At 37.0% G+C, this 21,629-nt stretch overlaps 2 protein-coding genes across 7 annotated transcripts in view; one reads left to right on the top strand and one right to left on the bottom strand.

Moving 5' to 3' along the window:
* Window positions 1-21,629, top strand: part of FBXL2 (F-box and leucine rich repeat protein 2) — a 136,744-nt gene that overhangs the window by 94,407 nt on the left and 20,708 nt on the right. For 2 of the 4 annotated variants that reach the window (XR_008443945.1, XR_008443944.1), the window contains exons 14-15: window positions 5,021-5,233; window positions 6,410-6,679. Coding sequence is in view for 2 of the 4 variants with exons in the window: in XM_054019502.1 (XP_053875477.1) it covers window positions 5,021-5,233; window positions 6,410-6,517 (321 nt within the window). In the remaining 2 variants the exon portion in view is untranslated. Of the gene's footprint in view, window positions 1-5,020; window positions 5,234-6,409; window positions 8,591-21,629 lie in introns of those variants that run through there. The other 2 variants (XM_054019502.1, XM_054019501.1) reach the window with 1 other exon arrangement.
* Window positions 8,818-21,629, bottom strand: part of UBP1 (upstream binding protein 1) — a 53,178-nt gene continuing 40,366 nt past the window's right edge. For 2 of the 3 annotated variants that reach the window (XM_054019498.1, XM_054019499.1), the window contains 5 exons: window positions 17,369-17,459; window positions 16,453-16,565; window positions 14,104-14,246; window positions 12,969-13,020; window positions 8,818-10,717 (listed from right to left, as the gene is read on the bottom strand). In XM_054019498.1, the coding sequence (XP_053875473.1) occupies window positions 10,680-10,717; window positions 12,969-13,020; window positions 14,104-14,246; window positions 16,453-16,565; window positions 17,369-17,459 (437 nt within the window). In that variant the 3' untranslated portion in view covers window positions 8,818-10,679. Of the gene's footprint in view, window positions 10,718-12,968; window positions 13,021-14,103; window positions 14,247-16,452; window positions 16,566-17,062; window positions 17,194-17,368; window positions 17,460-21,629 lie in introns of those variants that run through there. The other variant, XM_054019500.1, reaches the window with a different exon arrangement.

Below are 21,629 nucleotides of genomic sequence, written 5' to 3'. Positions count from 1 at the left end.
ATAGAAAGGAAAGTTTAGAAATAAAACTCAGTTTAGGGATCAAAATGAATGGAGAGGAGTAATTACTATAGAAATTACAGTATTGTATTCTTTTTGATATCGTAATCCCATTTATAACCAGTCCTCCTCAGGTACATACAAGAATTTTTTGTGCCTCTCCCAGTACTTCAAAGGAGACATCATAGAAATCAGCAATCATGGTTTATGGATGTTATTCCTTCTTTAACAATCTACTTCACAGGTATTAGGATTGTGATAGCCTGTGCCTCAGACAACCTGCTGACCTACTTGAAGGTTACAGTCTATCGGCTGAGAACTGGTACAATGTTAATATATATTATGGCACCTTTATAGTACAGAAACCATGTATCCTGTGATTGTTTAGAAATAAAAATTCAATTTCCTGCCTAATGCTATCCTGTGTGTAGCAGAGAACATTACAAAATGTTCAGGCAGATTGTGTGGAGAACACCATCAGGTGAATTGGAAAAAAACTGTTTTTTTTTTTTTTTTTAAGTTTTAAATTAATTCACTTGAGCTGTGCTGTGAACTCTTTGTGATTGATTTCTGTGAACATTTATCCAATTGAGTGTTAGTGACACAAATATTTACAAAGTGCATTTCAAAGTTGCAGAAATCAAATTTTAAATTCACCAGTGTTTCCTTACAGAACAAATCAGGGAACAGAGACACAAACTTACTTGGCAGAATTCAAATACTCCAATACTTTATATAATCAATTTGTAGACGTTCAGAAGCATTTGACAGTTTTATGTGATTTTTTTTAAACAAACAAATACACCAGAGAAATTGGAATTGGTCTATGGATATTCCATCAGCAGAAAAAGAAGCTTATCTCATCAATTATTTTGTTTGCTAATAATTTGTTGTTCAGCTAGCTCAACAAACTTTGTCTTAATTTGATTTGTACCTAACATTTATTTCTAAATAGCAAACCAAAAAGTTGACCAGCCCTCTGTATTCGAAGATTTTAAACTGTAAACCTGACGCTTTCTATCTTGTTAACTATTTCAACCAGATTATCAAGTCTGAAGTATCTTGTGCTTTAATACAGAATATTACATTAGGTATGTTTGCTTCATAAAGTCTATGAATTTAGCTGTACATTCTGTATTGTCTTACTCAGTTTCAAGTCACTGGAGTACAATCTCTTAGGAAAGCTGAATTTATAAGCTGCTTATTTCCCAGGATGTGAAACTCTCTTAATTAGCCAGTAGACTGATACAATAGCCAAAAGTTCACATTTGTCTTTGTATAAACTTCCTTCCTTCCTTCCTTGAAACCACAGGTTTGTTATAAATAGACTTTGCGGTGGGGGACACAAACCCCCATGCTTTTAACCTTTAGACTCCTGATAATTTCAAGGTTGCCAGCCAAATAAGTGCTCAGGAGGATATGTATACAAGTATATACAGAGAGAAGGCAAACAAGAGATCTAAAACATCCAAAGACTGAACAGGAGCTAAGAACGTAAACACAGACCTTAAGATAAGAGAGAGTTCACAGGAGTAAGCACTTTCATTAAGTGACTTTTAAAAAATAATATATTCATACATTACATGATGTTCTAATACAAAACACACTGCACCCTGTTGGGTGAAGAAAATGAAAATACAACATGAAGCAGCTGGAATTGAAGGGGAAATGCTGAGATGGTTCCTCTGGAGAAGTGGATGAAATCCCCCTTCTCTCCATCAGACTGATTCAGTGAAAGTTCTAGAGCTGGAGAGTTCTGAGTCCTCCCTCTCTTTCTAGTCTCTGTTCTTCCTTTGCAACTTTGAGTAAGGGGAAAAACAGATGAGGAGGAAGCTAATCTTAAGGATATACAGGCTAGTGTATGCCTGTTAATGGCCAAGAATTCTTCGTAAACCAAAGCAAGTAAGCGAAAGGGTTTGCCACAGCAGGATGGATTGATTTAAATCAGAGGTGGTCAAACTGGGGGTCAGGGAGCAAGAGGCAAGAAGCTTTAGGGGGAGAAAAAAAACATGTTGTGCACATTTTACTCACAGCAATGAATAACTAGCAAAGCTGATTCCTCCAGAAATATCAGGTCATCATTTGCTACGATACGGTGTGTACATTTAATTGTAAGCATTGACCACAATCAGTTTTGCATTTGCTCTTATTACAGTGGATCATTGGCTCTGTTTGAATCAATGCTTTACTGTTTTTAATATGTAGTGAGCTGCATGTTGATTTTTTTTAAAACAGTCTATGTACTTGTGTGGCAGGGGGAGCGTAAACTACTACAGACACAAAGGGGGGCACAATCAAATAAGTTTCAGAACCACTGATTTAAATCAAAAAGTTTCAAATTATCAATGTAAATCATGATTTAAATAAGCAACTTTAATTTATTTCAGTTGTGATTTGTAGTTCTAATTTTTTTAAATTATTTTGCTAAACAAAGGTTCATTACCAATAAAGGTTGATAACTATTAAAATATGTTGTTTGCAACTATAAACTTCACGCTAAATTAGGTGCTTCTTTTTGTTAATCAGGAGGATGCAATTTATCTATACGCCTTTATTTAAGCAATTTTATAGCTTAATTTACCTTTATTCAGATTCTTAATTTTTACATTTTTAATAGAAAATGATGATTGGTGCATTTCTTATTTACTAGATGGCTAATTTTTAACTTATTGTATACAGTGTAGTTGTAGCCGTGTTGGTCCAAGGACACTAGAGACACAAGGTATGGTTGAGGTAATATCTTTCAGTGGACTAACTTCTGTTGGTGAGAGAGACAAGTTTTCAAGCCACAATGAAAGAAAGATATTACTTAATCTATCTTGTCTCTCTAATTTTTAACTTGTCAACCTCTATTTGGATGGAAATTCAAATTCAATTAAAATACACAATCTAATTTTTTTAATAAATAAAACTATCTTAAAAGTGCTGAATACATAAGAAAAACAGTTTATCAAAACATGTTTTCTATTTAAAAGTGATTTATTAAACAAAGGAAATATCTGTAGTTAATTGAACTGCTTCTTTCTAGTTACTGTGTCCTTCAGATTTTAGAACTGATAGGTCTCATTCTTTCACATCTAATTTTTATTCATTGATAGAAGAGGAAAATAAGTTTTTCTGTTTTTTTTAGCTCTCATTTGGTTTCTTAACTTTGAATGAACTAGCCATTGAACTGAACTTGTTGAATAAATGGAAATGAAGCAAATATACTCTCTGTAGCCGCAGAAGAGACTATTGCTGTCAAAAGTTGACTAGCACTTTAACAAACTCTGGTTCCAGGTGCTTAGCCAGTGATTTCCCCCAGTTCAGTGGTTTGACTTTCTTTAACTCTTGGCAGAAAACATACAAATAATATTAAGCACTATTTAATGATTTTAAAATTATAGTAAATTTAGTGTTATTAACATAGGTTGTCATTTCAAATTGAATTTTAAGAGGTTTATTTTAAATAACCTTGTATTTAATTTAAATTAATAAAATCCTATTTTTATTTTTAAATAAATTTTTATCCACCCCATGCCACAGTAGTAGTCCTCAGAATTTGTTGTTCTGCTGGAGCAAAAGGTCTAATGTGCTACAGGCTGAGGAAAGGATAAAGGTGCCCCATAGCTTTCCCAATTGTTGGATCTAAAGGACTGTTGAGAGCTGCTATTTGCCTCTGGTGAGGAGTTAGAAAGTGTACCCACTTTCCATTCGTGACCAAGGTTCTCCGCACCAGAGGTGCTCCATCAGAAGCGCTCTCCAGACAAGGAAAAAGGCACACAGAGCAGATAGCTGGTGGTCTATGGACAATTCATGGTTCTGAGCTGCGTCAGAGTGAAAGATGGAATCAACTCAACACATCAAGCCCTTCTGCAGAGGTGATGATAGTGCAGAGCATTTATTTTATAGGTAGCTGACAAGGGTCTCAAAGTATCTGCAATGAAAATTCAAGGGTATCTTGTTATCCTGACAATGCTTCTGTGAAGGCCATGAATCCTCTGAAGGAGGCAGGAACCAGCTCAGCTTGAAATGGTTTTCTGGAGTGGGGGATATGAGGCTTTTTCCATTCTCTTCAGACATGAGAGGTAAACAGGTGCATGCTGATGTCTTTTAAGGGAATGGCAGTGCTTTGAATGCTTGAAATACAATTCTTAAACCTACTCTTGCCACCTTCAGTATAAGGCCTGTGTCAATAAGCCCTTGGTGAAAAAACATTAGTTTTATAAGTAAATAAAGGCTAAAACACTCTCCCAGAAAAGCAGTTAATTCAGCATAGTACCTGGGTCTTTGAGGTGATTGCTTGAATGGATCCAGAGTAGGCACTATTACATGCCTGCAGTGTTCATGTGGCATATATCAGACACCCAATGGTATAGGTAACTTATTCTGCAAGAAATCTAGCAGTTTTGAATGTAAGCTCTGATTTTTCAGAGGTATTGAGGTACCCGTAACTCCTGCTGAAGTGAGTTTAGCACTGCAGAAAAATCAAGCCATTATTGTTCATACATAGATTGTATAATTGCAGGTCTGTAAGAGTAATGAATGTTCTGGAAGAATATCATATCTCTCCTCTTAGTTTTCTAAAGTCAGCATCTGGCATTGCAAATGTGTAATTTTGCCCCTTATTTTCAGTAAATTGAGCTGTGTAACAACAGAATTGGATGTCTACATCTCTAGAGAGCAGTGCTGAGTTTGGCCATTGCTACAAAAGTGCCTGTCCTGGGGCTGTAGTGATGAAGTCAGATTATGATTTAAGTGCGTCATTCAAGTGCTGCAACCCTAAGCTGCTCCTTTTGGCAGCTGCTTCTCCTGCTCTTCAGGTTTAAGGAGATAGCACTTTAAATATGGCTCTTTGCTTCTGCAAAAGGATTAGTAATGAACCGGCACTAACAATACAAGTATTTTGAACATGGTAATCCAAATACAAAGTCGCTTGAGGTTGTTCTTATTCCTGATCTTTTGCACGGGACATAATTTAAAAAAAAAAAAAAAACAAAAAAAAAAGTGGAATGAAACATTTCATTGTCCTTTTGTCTTGTAGAGCTTATCTCACTGTGAACTGATCACAGATGATGGGATTCTGCATCTGAGCAACAGTACCTGTGGTCATGAAAGGCTCCAGGTCCTAGAGTTAGACAATTGTCTTCTTATCACCGATGTGACCCTGGAGCACCTAGAGAACTGCCACAGTTTGGAGAGAATTGAGTTATATGACTGTCAGCAAGTCACACGAGCAGGAATCAAAAGAATAAGAGTATGTGTTTTGTGTTTTTAAAGATTCAGCTTTGGGAAAGACCGTCATTTGTGCAATCAAGGGAGACTTATTGGATACACTTACAGTAGCTTAACAGATAGTCCAAAGCAAGGCAAGGTAGGATGAAAACTAAGGATGTTGGTTAACATACTTTAGAAGACCCCCAACTTTAGGCATCAGACCTACCATGGGTATATGATCAAAAATCACCACCCAGTGCCTAATTCCATTTATAGTCCAAGCTACAGTTGGCATCAGAATAATTGTCCATGCTGATTTTTTCTCCCACTGATGTGGATTCCAGCTGGAGCTTTTTGTTTAGTTCCTAATGTTTGTTTCCCGTTCCCTCAGCATTTTTTAAAGTATGGGTTGTGTTTTTATAGGACTGTAGAATTTAAAGAATTCTACCAACCATTCATCCTCATTACAATGCAGATATAATAAAGTATAGGACACTTGGGTAGTAGGGGCAGTTAGGCCTGTGGATCTACCTAGCAACAGCAGACCTAACATCCCCTGCCCTTGCAGGATCAGTCTCCCCTCCTCTACGTAACTCCCTGTGTTTTAAGCACAGAACTTTTCTGCTGAGCACCTGGCAGCATTTAGGGCATAGTACTGATCCACGGACACAGTAATGCTGTGCTAGTTCACTTTCAAATTAATCACTTTGCACTGATGAAGTCTGCCTCTCTCCCTTGCAGGAACTGCTGAAGGTACCACCACTCCCTCCCCTGCTGATTTCAGGGCTGAGGCAAGCCTGGGGAAAGAATGGTTGTACAGGAGACTATAACTCTTGCTTCTGTTTCTTCACTGGCAAGAAATCCACCCTCTAGTGATTAAGAGCAGAATGAAAGTTAGCCAGCCCACATCAGCAGTGTAAATACCAGTTCAACAGAAAGGAGTCAGTCACTGAGATTTAAGGTGGTAGCTGTTGGATGAGTGAATGGCCAGGTTCTAGATTATTACTCCTATGCCATAACTTTTCCAGTTTTGCTGGACATAAGCACTGGGACTTGGCCTTTAGGTAACGCAGGTTAAGCCATGGCTTACCTGGATGCCCTATATATAGATAATGAGCACGAAGAAAAGCTTTGACAGTAGTGTGATGTCAGCAATAGTTTGGTTTTGCTCTTTATACTTCTGGGTTACATTTTTCATTTGAATTTTCATCTACAGGCTCATTTACCTGATGTGAAAGTTCATGCCTACTTTGCTCCAGTCACCCCTCCTCCTTCTGTAGGAGGTAGTCGACAGCGACTCTGCAGGTGCTGCATTATTCTTTGACAGTAGGAGCATCAGCAGAAGAAGAAAAAGATTCCTTTAATTATGGAAACAAAATCAGACTGCAAGTGGCTTGCAGAGTGTCAGTTTCTTAACAGCCCTAGGAGTGATGTCACAGTCATCCAATTTTGTGCTGGTACTGACTCAAGAAAGGTGTTTTTGCAGGTAAAAAGTCTTAATGTTACATGTGGATGTGGAGTAACTGATGCTTTTTTGTTTTTTTGATTACATCTACTCCACCATCCCTGCTGTTGATATGACAATCATAGTACCATTTGCTAATGTGGACTGGGGTATTCCAGAGTTGTAGATGCTCAGTGACAGCCCCAACACTATAAGCCTCACTAAACCTGAATATTCCTATTTGTAAGCATTCTTTAGTGTAAAAAAAATTCAGGGTCTCAAGCATGTGAGTCCAAACTGCTGTTGTACAATACACATAACCAATTACATCATCAGGTTTAAGGACAAATCAGCTTTAGCAGAAGTTGACCAAAAAAGGGAAAGTAATAATGAAAAATAGCTTCCTATTTTGGTACAGCTTTATTTAATTTCTACAAAAACTCCCAACATGTTAAATAGTTTTCTAGAGGTGTACTACCTCTTAATTTGAACTAATCATATACAAACGAGCACTCCTCACATTGTTGAATGGTCTGTATAGAATATTTCTCTAAAGTATGACCCAGTAGGTTAGGATAAGAAAGATATGACAGTTTGTGCCCTGTACACAAAAGGTCTTTTTTATATGCTCTAGCTGAGTAGGTAGAGCTGTTTACTATAGTGGCTGAAAGAATATCTATGTATGGTTCTTATACTTCCCTCATTGTCATGGTATTTAATATATTTAGCCCTAAACAGAAGCTCTGGGGGATTACTGCTTTTTTTTTTTTTTTAAACAGAGCTTACTTAATTTGCCCTAGGCCAGATCCTAAATCTGTGAGACAGAGCAAGGAATTGAATGCTGGGCTCCTGCATCCTAGGCCAGTACTCTAACCAATGAGCCCCACACTATTCAGATCTCCAAAGGGGTCTGCAAATGAAAAAAGGTTGAAAACCCCTGGACTAAGTAATTTAACATAGTTGACATGGTTGAGACCCTGAACAAGCAGTGGTTTCTGTTCCTTTAAAAACTGAAGCCAAACTTTTCAGAAACTGAGCATTCAACATGACAATTACATTAATACCTGTAATTTTTTTTTTTTTTTTTTTTTAAATATGGTAGGGCAACATCCTGGCCTCATTGACAGCAGTAGGGACAGAATTTCAGCTGTAGATTTAAGCCTTCTACAAAGGAGAGTGAAATCTGAATGTAAAACCACAAGTCTAAGGGGGAAGCTACATTTTTATATTAAGCCATCTAAATAAATGGTTGGTGTGCACAACCTCTGTATACTCACTTAGGTACCGAGGCTCAACAGTAACCCTTTAAAGGAAAATATCTTGGGCTTAAACAAGACTGGTCAACTGATATAGTGTTTAAATTCTGAAAATGATGTAATGTCATTTGACAAAAGCTCTAATAAGCCAGACATACTGGAAATATTGCTTTACCATTATGGGGAATGTCTAAGTTGTTGGCAAAACATAACTGGATGCAGATGGCAGTGTGAACATTTACACTGCACACTGAATCTGGAATGTTTAGAACTACATGTTTTAAAAAGTTAATGTGAAAATGTAAGGCAGCTTTTTACAGCTGCAGATCCGCAAACGTTATGAATACGGTATAAAGACTTAGTATTAAACTTTGGTGGTTCAGCTTTGTAGCAACAGCAAAAATTTCTGGATTAATTTTCATATTATTAATACACTTCTATTACCAAGATTCCCACTTAGAAATTTGGATTTATACAATTTTCTTAGCAGAACATTGGGGGAAGACCAAAATTAAATGTGAACTCAGTGCAACTTGTCAGAATGAGTAGTTGTGTGTTGCCTTAGGTTTGGCTCATTTTTATGGATCTTATTGTGAGGTTTTTATGGCATTAAAGTTGTACAAAAAAACAAAATTTAACATATGCTTACACTAAGAAAAATGATAGAGGAAACAAATAAACAATCAGCTAATATTTACTCGAACTTCTGTTTCACTGATTTCAAAAATTAAGGAGCACTGCAAGCCATTAATATTTTTCACTCTTAAAAAAAAAGTATCGTTTTTGTCAAGCTGAAATTGAGTTTTTTTTCAATTTGTTTTCTAAAATATTGCTGGGGGAGCTGACTTATCTGCTCTGAAATGCATTACTCCTACTAACAATGTTAATTCTATTTTAGTAGAAAAATAAGCAGTACCTTTACAAAATTATTGAAAAACATTTATTATACTTAAATTGAAATGTGTACATCTTAAAACAAAAGCAATTTGCTGGTGCCATAATTTAATTCCAATTTCAAGTGAGCTGGACAAACTACTATACAATTCCTTTAAAATTAGATGGAAAAATCCTTGATTGGAAAGTATCCACTTTTATAAAAAAAACATTTGAGATTTGAAAATGGTGCTGAGGTGAAATGACAATTGTCAGTTCAATAAACTATGAAGACCCAACCAATACTTAACGATGAACCATTTATAGGCAGAAGAAATTTGAACTTAAGTCTACAAAATTCCATTTGATCTGGGTAGAAAAACAGGAAAGAAAAATATTTAAGTTTGCAGAATTGCTAGAGCTTTAGAAAGGCTTTCTTGGTAAGAACTTAACCCAGCTAAAGAAGGAATTAAATAATATCAAAGTAGCATTTTGCATGCTGTAGTAGTTTGTTCTCTATGAATGATTTTGCACTTAGCACTACAGCATTCAAAACTTTCAAACTGATTTAAAGGGAGAGGGGATATTGTGAGTTAAAAGGGGTTTTTCTGCCTTTGAAAAATCTTCCCCAGAGTATCTAATTAATAAACTCATAAGTGGACATTAATATTAAATATTTGAATTGCTGTGCCATACATTTGACAATTTCAAGGAAAAACTCAATTTTGAAAAGCACATTGCTTATTTCAAAGATAAGTATTAGGTCATATGGAAGAGGCACTGTAAAAAAAAATTTACAGAATCAATAAAGAAATCACAGAAAAGGTCAAGATACCTGCCCATAAAGAGTGATTAGAGAAAGACATACCTGCTACTAAAGAGACTAAGTGGTGTATATTTAGTGTTTCTTGAGCAATGTAATTGACAGTACTTAAAGCTATGTTGTAGCCCCTTGGTGCCAGTGGGTCAAATTTCCTTGTTCACACAATTTCCCCCTTTTTCTCCCCCCCCCCCCCAAAAAAAACACCACCACCTCAGGAAAACCCTCATTATTACTGGCAATTTGTTGTTTTTAAACCCACCATTTTAAAAAGCAAAAAAACAAACAAACAAACCCTGCAGCAGTGCTTCTTAGAGAAACTGGAAACTAAAAATTAAGGATGCATAGGCAATTCTTTTCCATTAAATTTGTTAAAAGCAAAACAAATACTTCGTACCCCACAGGATTTATGTTAATCCTTTCAATAAGGTACTGTCAATAATGCAGTTTGCTGCATGCATATATTGCATCTGGCTAGGACTTATTAAAATCCTATTCTGGCATTTACATTTCTTACATACACTCTTATACACAATTTACACAAGGAAGCTGTTTTGACAGCTTTACTCTCAAAAGACCCAAACAACCTGATCACTATCATCTTAACTACTCGTCTCCACACAGATTACTATGTGCTCTGCTAACATCAAAAAATAAAATCAGCATAAGGTACAAGCAAGTAATAGACAAACTGGCACAGAAAGGTAAATGCCCCAGAATAAGTTTACATTCATCTCCAAACTGGACACAGTATAATAGGAAAGCAATACTGCTTCTAGAAACTGTATCTACTGGCCATAATTTGCCTTATTTCAATAAAGGGCAAGCACCTTTGCTTATATTGTCTTCCATGCCTGTACATAGGCTGTCATGGCATTATACCTCTTATGAGGACACTTAGCTATGGCAGTGATAAGAAAGTTCACCTATCAAACAGCTCATTAGAAAGGTCTCGTGTTTTCAATATGAAACATTTTATATGGTGAAGTCCAATCCTAAGAGTTTTTGGATATTCTTCATCGTCATTAAGCATGACTTCATTCTGCATTGGAATATCAGTCCAGTATATATACACACACCTCTCTCTATGCCATCACTTCAGAATTATATGGAAACCTTCACCATTTTCAGCTGCAGAGAAGAAAAAGGACAGGTTTATATGAAAGACTGGCATCCTTTACCCAAGACCCCAGCCACTGAAGATACATGAATTTGTTTTAAGTTCTTGAAGCTCATATTGAAAAGCAAAACTTTTAACTACTAATTTGATACTGTGTTATCATATGACCTCCTGATCTTTTTTGGAATAAAAAGAGCGAACTTTCCCAGCATAACACATTCTGCACCACTTTCCAACAACACTGACTCGCTAATAAATTAAGCTCAAAATTATCTTGAATGTAATTTTAAATATCTAGACACTTGCTTTGCTACTTTTATTTCTAGAACTTCCTTGTTCGCATTTCAATTCATGCAGTCCCTCCTACTTTCCTGTTTTTGATCTTTCATCAGTTCTGACACAGAACCAAAGGGTCCCCTGCAACTCCAGTTGCTGAAGCTTTTTTTTTTTTAGTGCTTTATCCTTAAATCTCATCTGTTCTATAATGCTGTGCTTCACAAAACTGATGAACAATAGAATCTGCATGAAACGATTTGGGGTTATTTTAAATTGTCAAGTTTTTTCAAGTAAATTCAGTAGATTGTATAGTGTTATTCTTTGGTGGTCTATAGCAACATTAGCAAATGGGTTAGTTATCCGAGAATAAAGCAAGTAAATCAGCAAAACAAGTGTGTGAATATACAGAATAGGAAAGCCATCTGCCCTGTAGCCCAGAACATCAGGATGCAGATAAAGCCGTGGGCCTTCTGAAACAACTGCAGTAAATAGCTGCTGAAGCCAAACTGAACTGCTAAAAAACAACATTTTTCAAAACAATTTTTATATCTGTAGAAAAAGTGCAGATTCACTAGGAGTAGAAATTAGTGACTATTTACGGAAACTCAACATCACAAAATTTTTTGGGAAAAAGCTGGATTTATGGCAGATGCCTGCTACTATTTTTTATTTTTATCCATAAGATCTAAATGTAACAAAGATTTGATTAATGACAAGCCAAAGACACAAACCTCCTGGTATGAAGTTAAGAGACCCCCTCCAAATAAAATTTAACATGAGAACAGCCATACTGGGTCAGACCAAGGGTCCGTCCTGTCTGCCGACAGTGGCCAATGCCAAGTGCCCCAGAGGGAGTGAACCTAACAGGCAATGCTAGGGCTACCATTCCTTACCCATCCTGGCTAATAGCCATTAATGGACTTAACTAGATAAATCAATGAAGGTTCTCTTTTAAACCCTGTTATAATCCTAGCCTTCACTCCTCAGGCAAGGAGGAGGTTGCCACAGGTTGACTGTGCGCTGTGTGAAGCGTATATAATACTCTTACTATATAACACAAGGTGTTATATAGTAAGAGTGATGAATCCAAGGCATTTGGATTTGTTATGTATTGGCTGTAAGGCATTGTCTATCATGCGCAAATATGGAAGGAATACGAGCTAGAAAACACATCTGGAGGGATGTAAGCAACAACCCAGGACGTGTGAGGAGACTAGGTTAAAAGCTAGGATTAGTGAAGCAGCAAGCTGGAAAGCAGGAAGAAGTACACATGTAATGCCAGCCTGAGCATGTGCAGCCACTAAATGATTTTTGTGTTTTGTTTTATTCAAATGTAAATTGGAACAGCCAACTAGCATAGCGTATACACCAAGATCGCAAGAGGGATTCGTGCCAACCTAAAATAATGCTCTCTAACCTTTGGAAATTTGTCCTGCATCAAGCTGCACACAAATTCTTTCTAAAAAGTTAAATTTTATAGAAAGCCACAACCTTCAATTTTTATCACCCACTGTAGTATATTTCTCTTTGAAACTTTAATTCATCCCTATATAACTTAAAAGTACTATTGGAGTATCTCGAACACTAGTGAGCACGGATACAAACAGTGCTATAGAATCACACTTAAATCCTGTGAACTGTTAGTTTTAAACTGACATTTTGGGGATAGATGTGGATCAGGTTACTTCACTCAAATTTGCAAGACAGCTGTCCTGGCATGGATTTATATCTAACAAGTAACAATCTCTAGCTAAAGGTTTATCTAAAAGAAAAAGCGTTAGACCTTTCACATTATAAAATCTCTTAATTTGGGGTTGAAAGCAATAGTTTCCACCTCTTTCCCTCAAGTTACTTTACTTGGCTGCACTGTTACTTGTTTGTAGAAGCAACACTGCTGGCATGTCTAGGTGCAAAACTCTGCTTCTTAGTTAAAAATCTAGACGCTACTTAGGTCAGTTATCTTTATTATTACAAAAAATAATATACCTTTTATTGTGGTGACTAAGAAGCAACTCTCATCTTGAAAGTTCTGAACCATCTAGAAAGAAAAAGGAGATATTAAAATCCCAACTTCGTACCATCTAGGAGGCCAGCAAGCCAGTTAAGCAATTTGAATGCCAAAGTGATTCATAAATATTTCTAAATGGGCACTCTATGCAACTATTTTCATAATATTTTTCTCAGTGGCAAGTTTAACATGTAGTTATATACAAAATACACTAATACAATGTACTAGATTTCTCCAAAAGGAGCTACTAAAATGTCAATATATAAGTACAAGCATAATTTATTGATACTTCATTTACAACATCATTACTTAAAGGGCTCCAGAATTATGTGGCTAGAATCTGTGTCTGCATAAACTGCGTAAGTAATTCACAGCTAACAATGGTATTTAAACCTTGCTACTTACATACTATGTTTCTTCAATATGTATCTAGTCAAGAAAACAAATTGCATCTCATAATTAACTGCCTACATAGTAAATCACATTCCCATAATCTTTCAATTCCTAAATTACTAATTGTGAGGAAGAGATAAATTAAACAAACCAAAGTGTCAGTTAACTCTTAGATGGTTTGTTTACTGTTGCAAGGTAAAGACTTCATAGTATTACAATCGATGTACATGCATCATGAAAATATTAATGTTCAAATATTATATACTACTGGGATCTTCTCTCAGATCCCTGGTGCCCTAGTCATTACTATACTGCCAGTAATGAATTTTGTACTACAATAACCACTCTCACCAGAATCTGGTTAAGCCACATTCTACTCTGAGTTTTACGGAATGTCTTTTTGACCTTTGGGAGAACCTTAATCTAATGTATTTATTTAAAATGGCTTTGGTTCCAGTCACACTGTTGCTGTGGAAAAACACAAGTTCTAACTATCAGAAGACATTAAGTATATGCTACATACTATGCAAGAGAAAAAAGCAGTGCTGCTCAGAGAAAACTGCCTAAAGAAAGTGTGGATACAAACAGGATTTAAAATAAACCACAACTCTTAAAACTTACCAACTTTAATTTGTAAACTTGTGAGTTTTGAGATCACAATTTATTTAAAAAAAGCAAATGAAACAATGGAAATATTTTTAAACAAAAAAACGTTGTTACCTGATCACTAACGAGGATGTGGATACCAGTAGGACCCTGTCTGTAAACCTGATTAATCTGATGCAAAGGAATATTAAACACCAAAGCAAGCTTGCGAGTGACTTCTGAGGCTGCCATTTCTTCTAAGTAGATTGCATGATAAACTATAAGAAAAAAAGCTTTTTACTTTGAATAAGAATTATACGGTCATTGATAACTATTTAGATTAAAACACATCCCTGTAGGGTTGTAAAATTTACATTCCCCCACTTTAAAGTCCCCCTTTTTTGTTTGTTTGTTTTAGATTGTCCTTGGTCTGCAATACCTTCTTAGAAACTTGAATACCTTTTTCTACAGTGTTGTTCTTTATTTGGCAAACACTGATTCTTCCCATTCTTTATTTCATTCATGTGCACAAACGACCATGACTTTTCCTTCAATCTGATTTCTCATCAGAATGATCAATTTTCAGCACAGTTCTATGAATAGGGCTAGTGTGCATTTGTTTTGATACTGAAACAACCTTCAAAGCATCCGTAGGACAAATTTTACAGTATCATGTATAAAATTACCTTTTAAAAACCCATTTTAGTTCTGCTACAAAAATGACTGGAAAACTTTTAATCCACGACATTATCTACCATATTCTATTTTTAAGGCAGATAATATTTTTGGCCTGAGCTACTAGACTATAATCACTTTGCTTCATGAGTTTTCTTGCAAAGAAAGCTCTCTACAGAGTCCACCCAAATGATTTCCGCCTTAATCTCTCCCTTCCATTTTATATAACTTGATACGATAGTAAAAATGAGACTGTACAGCAAAATAAAACATGGTCTAAGTTTCTTCTTTTCCAAACAGCAGCATGGCTGTGGGCAGCTTAATGCTTGGTTTTGAATTTTACAGATTTATACAATTGTGGGTTCCCAGAGATGAAAATTAAAAAGCTTTATACCAATATCACTTAAACAACTGTGATCAATATTTGGTCAGATTTGTTGTACATGTTGCTGGGAATGCTCTAATAAATGAAAAGAGGCAGAAGTGTCTAGCAGTTACATATTTGCATATGCCCCTCCCTCTCCTTTCACAGCAATATTGAATCTTGGATGCGTTAGCCATTATCAAATTTAATGAGAAACTACAATTATCCAAGAGGAATTTCTCTCTTATTTAACATAGGACATACAGTAGAACCTCTGTTACAAACACCTTGGGAATGGAGGTTGTTTGTAACTTTGAACAAAACGTTGTGGTAGTTCTTTCAAAAGTTTACAACTGAACAGTGGCTTAATACAGCTTTAAAACTTTAATATGCAAAAAAATGCTGTTTTTTTTTTTTAGTAATTTACATTTAACTGTACTGCACTGTATTTGCTGCTTGGGGGAAAGAGGGGAGGAGCTCTGCTGGGTGTCTCTGGTTCCAAAAGAGGGGTGTGGTTGATTGGGTAGTTCGTAACTCTGAGGTTCTACTGTACTCCATACAGATACTCCCCCTCTGCCCCAGTTTCCTGGCTGGAAAGCATTTAAGTGCTGGTATACGATCCTCAGTCATTCCCCAGGAAATCTGATGGGAGGGTGAATCTCCACTCCCTCCAGAAAGTTGACATAAGTGAAAGAGCAAGATAAGTTTAGCTTCAAGTAGTTCCAATGGCTCTAATAATAGGAGCAATGTGGATTTACTTGTTCTTTAATGTGATTGCTCTGTAATGTACTCAGTTACGTTCTCAGTAGTGGTGGAAATAGAGCAGTTCCCTGACAAACAAACACTAGTAAGATCATATCCTTTAATACACTCCTCAGCTATTTTTCCTTATCCAAACCACACTAGTTTCATTTCAAGTATATGAAGTCCTATCAGTAAAAAGTAATTGAAATGGATATGAACATAAGTTCCTTCAATTACAGTTGTACATTCACCTAAAGTGAATTTCTTGGCAGACCACTATGGATCATGTGAATGCTCATTAACTACATTATCCATGCAACAAAAACAAAACCTTAAATTTTTTTCAAGCCACTTAACAGCCTACTTTTTATTAAATTTTCTATTCTTGAAGGTGATGTATGTTCCACCATAGAAGCACATATACCACTTCTGGCTTAAAGTCTTAGGAGTGCACTCATCTCTGCAATGCTAAAACTGCTGTGTCACCATTAATCCACTTTCCTCTGCATATTCACTTTCTGGATACAATTTTATTGATGCTATGCTATGTGTAAAGCCACAATTCTAGCAGTTTATAAATTAGTCTAAACTATTATATTTTATTGAAAATCTATTCTCAGCTCATCTTTTTCCTCCTCACGTGTTTATTTCAAACCGGTCATTGCTTAGTAAATCATAAAAAGAGCACTGTATGATCATACCATATATTGCACCATTGCTGTTATCACCATTGGTTGCATCTTGCTGCCTTTCCAGTTGTATGCTCCTCAATGGTTCTTGGCAGACATAGATTGTTAAACGGGGCCTAACAGACCTGCAATTTACAAAGGATACATATAATTTTAAAAATAAACACACTTGCCCAAAAACGGTATGAAGGATTTAGATCAATCTTATTTCAGTTGCCTTGCATTAACAATACACTTAAAATTTTGCTGCTTTACAAGTTATTTAAAAAAAAAAAAAAAAAAACCCATGTGTCTCCCCCCCCCCCCCACACACACACACACCCCTCATACAAATTATCACCAGTGGCTTAATCTCATGATCTAGTCTCAGAACCATTGAGATGGTCTGCCAGATGCTGGTAAAATTTAAATTTAAAAATTAATTCAACAATTTTAAAATCACTGACAAGACTTGCTTACAATGGAATCCTGGAACACAGCTACTGAATAGCAATAATTACATCTCTTATAAAGACAGTATGTTACTAAATATGTATTATCAGTTTCATTTGTAATTAGAATTCTGTATTTATTATTTATCAGCCATGACCTCAAAAAATTTAGGTTCTTTATAGCTCACCTAAATGAGAAGTTTTGTCTCTTGGCAACAAACCCATCCGTCTTCAAGAAATCAGTACTGCCCAACTGCATTGCTACCAGTCTTACAGTCTACCTTTGAACTCATCAGTGCCTGCATCATATCTGTAGCCTGCCCTGAAGGTGTACACAAAACAGTCTTCTTTTGAGCACATTACTGCCAACTCCTGAGACAGCTAAACAGGCATATGCCAACCTAATTCTCAATTCATATCTCCCAAATCCCCTATTCTAAGAAAGGCACATTACTGTGATTGAACAAAAACACTTAAATGTAAACTTGGCATTTTACCTGGATTTCAGTGCATTATATAGCCGAATGCCATCGGCCGGACCACAGATTTGTACCAGGTCCTCTCTTGTCAGCTTTAATAAATCAGCACCTGGAGAAATTCAGAAGAGCAAGATTTAGCTAGTTTCTTTTAGGACAAGGAAGTTCAAAAGAATCCAATATTCATTAAAAACAAGTTACAAAATTGGCCCTTGAAAAACAATGCAACTCTGCAAGATAAACACCGACAGCAAACAAAGACTAAAAGATGATTTTGATAACACTCCTGCAAAACACACAAGTACTTGCTAACACTAAGAAATAATTACCTGATTTTCAGAGAAAGTAGCACCCCTACCTCCAGCTTAATTCAACACCTTTGAAAATCAGGTAATGTGACTGCAAAGGGTCACTTGTTTTAGTAAAAATGGTTTAAAAATATTAGACTGCTCTATAGATAAATCATAGTTTAACTGGCTTAAGACAAGATTAAGAGATTTACACCTGGGCTAATGTGTTTCAGTCAGATGCAAAATGGAGGAAAAAAATACACCCATAGAAGTGTTGGTTTATCACAGCCTGCTGATCCTTATATTACAGTATAGCTTTTGGGACACTTTATCCTAGACTGTGTGCACTGAAAACGCTCTGGTTACATTGCTGTTCCTTAGATTGTGCATATCAGAAAATTTGGATGAAAAAGAAGTTCCTCTGACACCCATCACAGTTGCTCTATGTTAGCTGCAACAAGAACCTCAGAGAGTAGGGCTTCAGCATATATTTACCAAGTTCTGGCAACATGTACTGCTGTGCCACAAGATCAGCTGATGTCCACTTCACCTCCAGCCTTCTCTAATTTGAGTCAGTTACCAAAGCACAGTCTCACAAATGGTATCAACAGCCACATTTACAGAGGAATAACTAACTATTTCTACCATACGCTAACCAATAAAAAGGACCACAATATTAAGTGCAGTTCTACTCTGAAAAGTGATTATGCAAAAATGGCACGTTTCTAATAGACACATCTGCATCCTACGGTGTATTCAGTCAGATCAGCTTACGTGACGAATTTTTTGATCCTTGTAGAGCCAACACAGCAGTAACATAACATGTTCAATTCCATTTCTTTCTTGTGCAACAGAATAGTGCATTGAATTCTGATTTTAAGGCCTATGCCCCTCTGCCAATCTATTGAAGACAGTGAGGTTATACAGATGTCACTGAGGGCATATTCTGAAAATTCAGCTCCATCTTGGCAGAGGAACTTCAGGGTCTTGATGTGTAGTGGAGAAGATGGTGCAGAAAGGTCTACATTTATTAGACACCGGGGATCTTTTTAGGAAAGGGAGACTATACAGAAGGAGTGGCTCCATCTTAATAAAAATGGAACCAGACAGATGGCACAAAATAAATTAGGTTTTGATTTGAGTTTTTAAACTAGGAGCTTGGGGGAAGAAGACAGGAGACTAGCAGTACAGAGACATCTTCCAAAGATAGCAGTAATTATAAGGAATAGTACTATGTAGCCAATACAGGGTAGCACAAATAGCCAATACAGGGTAGCACAAAATGCAACTGATCTAGACAAGGGACAGGAAAACCAGAGGAAACTTCAGAGAAATCATAGAATAAGGTGTTAAATAAAAAACACAGACATCTGTCCAAAAAAAAAAAAAAAAAAAAAGCCACCTTACAAATGTTTATGTACAATTGAGAAGCTTAAAAAGTAAATGAACTAGCAAAAGTAAATGAACTAGAATTCCTCAGAACAAAAGATGATTCTGATATAATAGACAGAGATGTGGTGGAATGACAAAAGTTAGTAGAATACTGTAATACCTGGCTATAAACTATATAAAACAGACTAGGCCAATTAGGAGAGTAGTTGTCTTGCATCTTAAGGATTCCATAGAGTCTAGTGAGAATCACTCTCAGTGGAGAGGACCATGCAGCCGAATTTGTATCGATATGAATCCTAAGCTTTAAGAATGTAAATCCGTAAGTACAGTTATGTTATTGGCCTCATGATCAAGAAAGGAAACCTAATGCAGAATGTTGAGAGAACACAGAGGCAGCAAAGCCAAAGAAAGAAAGAAAGAAGTTCAACTATGCACATATAAACTAAATGGCACAGTGGGGCAAAGTTTAGAGAAACACTTGCTCGACGTTTTAAGCGATTGCTTATTTCTAGAACGCAAGAGGAGAGGCTATTCTCAACTTATTCTCAAGTAACACAAGAGTTAGTTTGAAAGTGTCATTAGCTGAGCTGCTAAGTAATAGTGTGATCACACTATAATTAGGGTCAAAATTCTAGGGGGATATAGGATACCAAAAAGTGACACAGTGACAGTTTCAGAAAGACAGATTTTAATAAAACGATAAGAGTAGTCAAAAAGTCCCTAAAGGCAAAATGTAAAGAAAGTAAAACCCTTAGAAGTGGCATGCATACTACCTAAGAAAACAATAGACTCAGAAGACCTGCATGCCACTGAATAAAAGGAGAACCAGGCAGCAAAGTGGTGAAATGACAAGGTTCATTAAGTTACTGGAACCAAAACCGCTATCCTTCAAAATTTGGAAATTTGACACTAGAGAAGTCAGACAGCAGCATAAATTATAGCAGGCAATAAAGAAGGGCCAAAATGGATTTCAAAGAGCAAATAGCTAAATATATAGTGATGGCACTGCTTCTAGAGCCTGATGGTTTCCTGGTACAGATGGGATTATCACATTCCTCCCTGTTTTTATATAGTGCATAGCAGACATGTCAGGATTGGTACCATGGAATTCCAAAGAAGGACAGGAACACTATACTATGCAGGCTAGTCTGATGCCCTCAGCTTCAAGATGGTCAAATGTAATCACAGATCCTGGACCCAGGTGTCTTGCACCTGGTGGTGGTTCATGAGGGCATCCCACCTTGTCCCTGAATTGTTTGTGATAAATGTCAGTCAGGTAGGGGACAGCCAGTTCCCTTTCTGTATGTTCACTGGATCCAGCCACATCAGCTCTTGTAGGATGTGGGACAGGACTGAGACTTTTTTCGTTCACGTGGTGTCCGGACAGTTGTAAGGGCTGAAGATTAATTCTGGCAAGCAGTGTCGCATATGTACATGGCAACATGTGGCCTAAGAGCTCCAGACATGCACACACTATCATAATTGGGTTTGACTGCAGGTAGTTTAACATCAACTGGAGACACTGGACTCTGCTCTATGGCAGGTAGACTGGCTGATATAGGAGCTGTGTGATCAACTCCCTAAAATCTCTCGTCTGAGATGTTGTTAGGGATTATTTCTCATTGCTCATGTGGAGTTCTAGTTGGGGGAACAGAGAGAAAAACTTAATCCAAGGCTGGGATCTGTATCTGATCAGCCTGTCATCCAAGTAAGGATAGACATGAATTCCCTCAAATGTGCTCCTACTACTTCTTGGCACTTAATGAATACTCTAGGTGCCATGAAAAGGCTGAAAGGCCATGGTGTCTGTATTTGTTGAGTCTCCTCAGGTCTAAGAGGAGAAGGGGGAGGACTTCATCCTCTTTGGAATTAGGAAACACAGAGTAGAAGCCTTTTCCCTTGCATTTCTTTGGAACTTCCTCTGTGGTTTCCAAAAGCAAGGTGGCCACCTCTGATTGCATGAGAGGGGCAGGGGTGAAGAATGGAAGTAGATGGGGTAGCCATGGAAAGGACCTCTAACACCCACCTGTCCGATATAATGGCAGACCATGCCCAGTAGAACAGGCAAGGTGGCTTTGGAAGGTAATGCTCATTTGACCAGCTCTGATGTGGTTCCCAACTATGTAATCAAATTTGCTGGCATGTGGCATGTCATAGGAGCAGTGTGCATCGCCAAAGAGGAAGAAGGTTGGCACCCTATCATACCATGGTATTTTCTGTGCCTGATATTCAGGATGCTTGTGCTGGTATGCGGGCATCCAAGGCCTCATCTGCGGGTGAGGACCGTATGGCTTGTGATATGGTGCTGGGGTGTGATTCCCTGGGGAATTTAAGGTGGCCTTTGAGACTTACTGAGTACAGAGCACAAAGGTTAAGTCTTCAATTGTGACCTTTATCTCTCTTGGGATACCCAATACTTAGAGCCACAAAGTTCTGCACATCACCACAGATCTCACCACAGTGCTGGAGATGTTAATTGTGACTTGGTGTGTCATCCAGGCTACCAGTTGACACAACTTCAACCCTTGATTATGTTTCTTACCACCTCTCTGGCATCTTGTGGAGCACTGCAAGAAAGGGGGTGGGGGGAATTACCTTGT

The sequence above is a fragment of the Malaclemys terrapin genome, chromosome 2 (assembly GCF_027887155.1).
Source record: "Malaclemys terrapin pileata isolate rMalTer1 chromosome 2, rMalTer1.hap1, whole genome shotgun sequence".
In the NCBI taxonomy this organism is placed as follows: Eukaryota; Metazoa; Chordata; order Testudines; family Emydidae; genus Malaclemys; species Malaclemys terrapin.
This window is presented reverse-complemented; position numbering and strand designations above follow the sequence as displayed.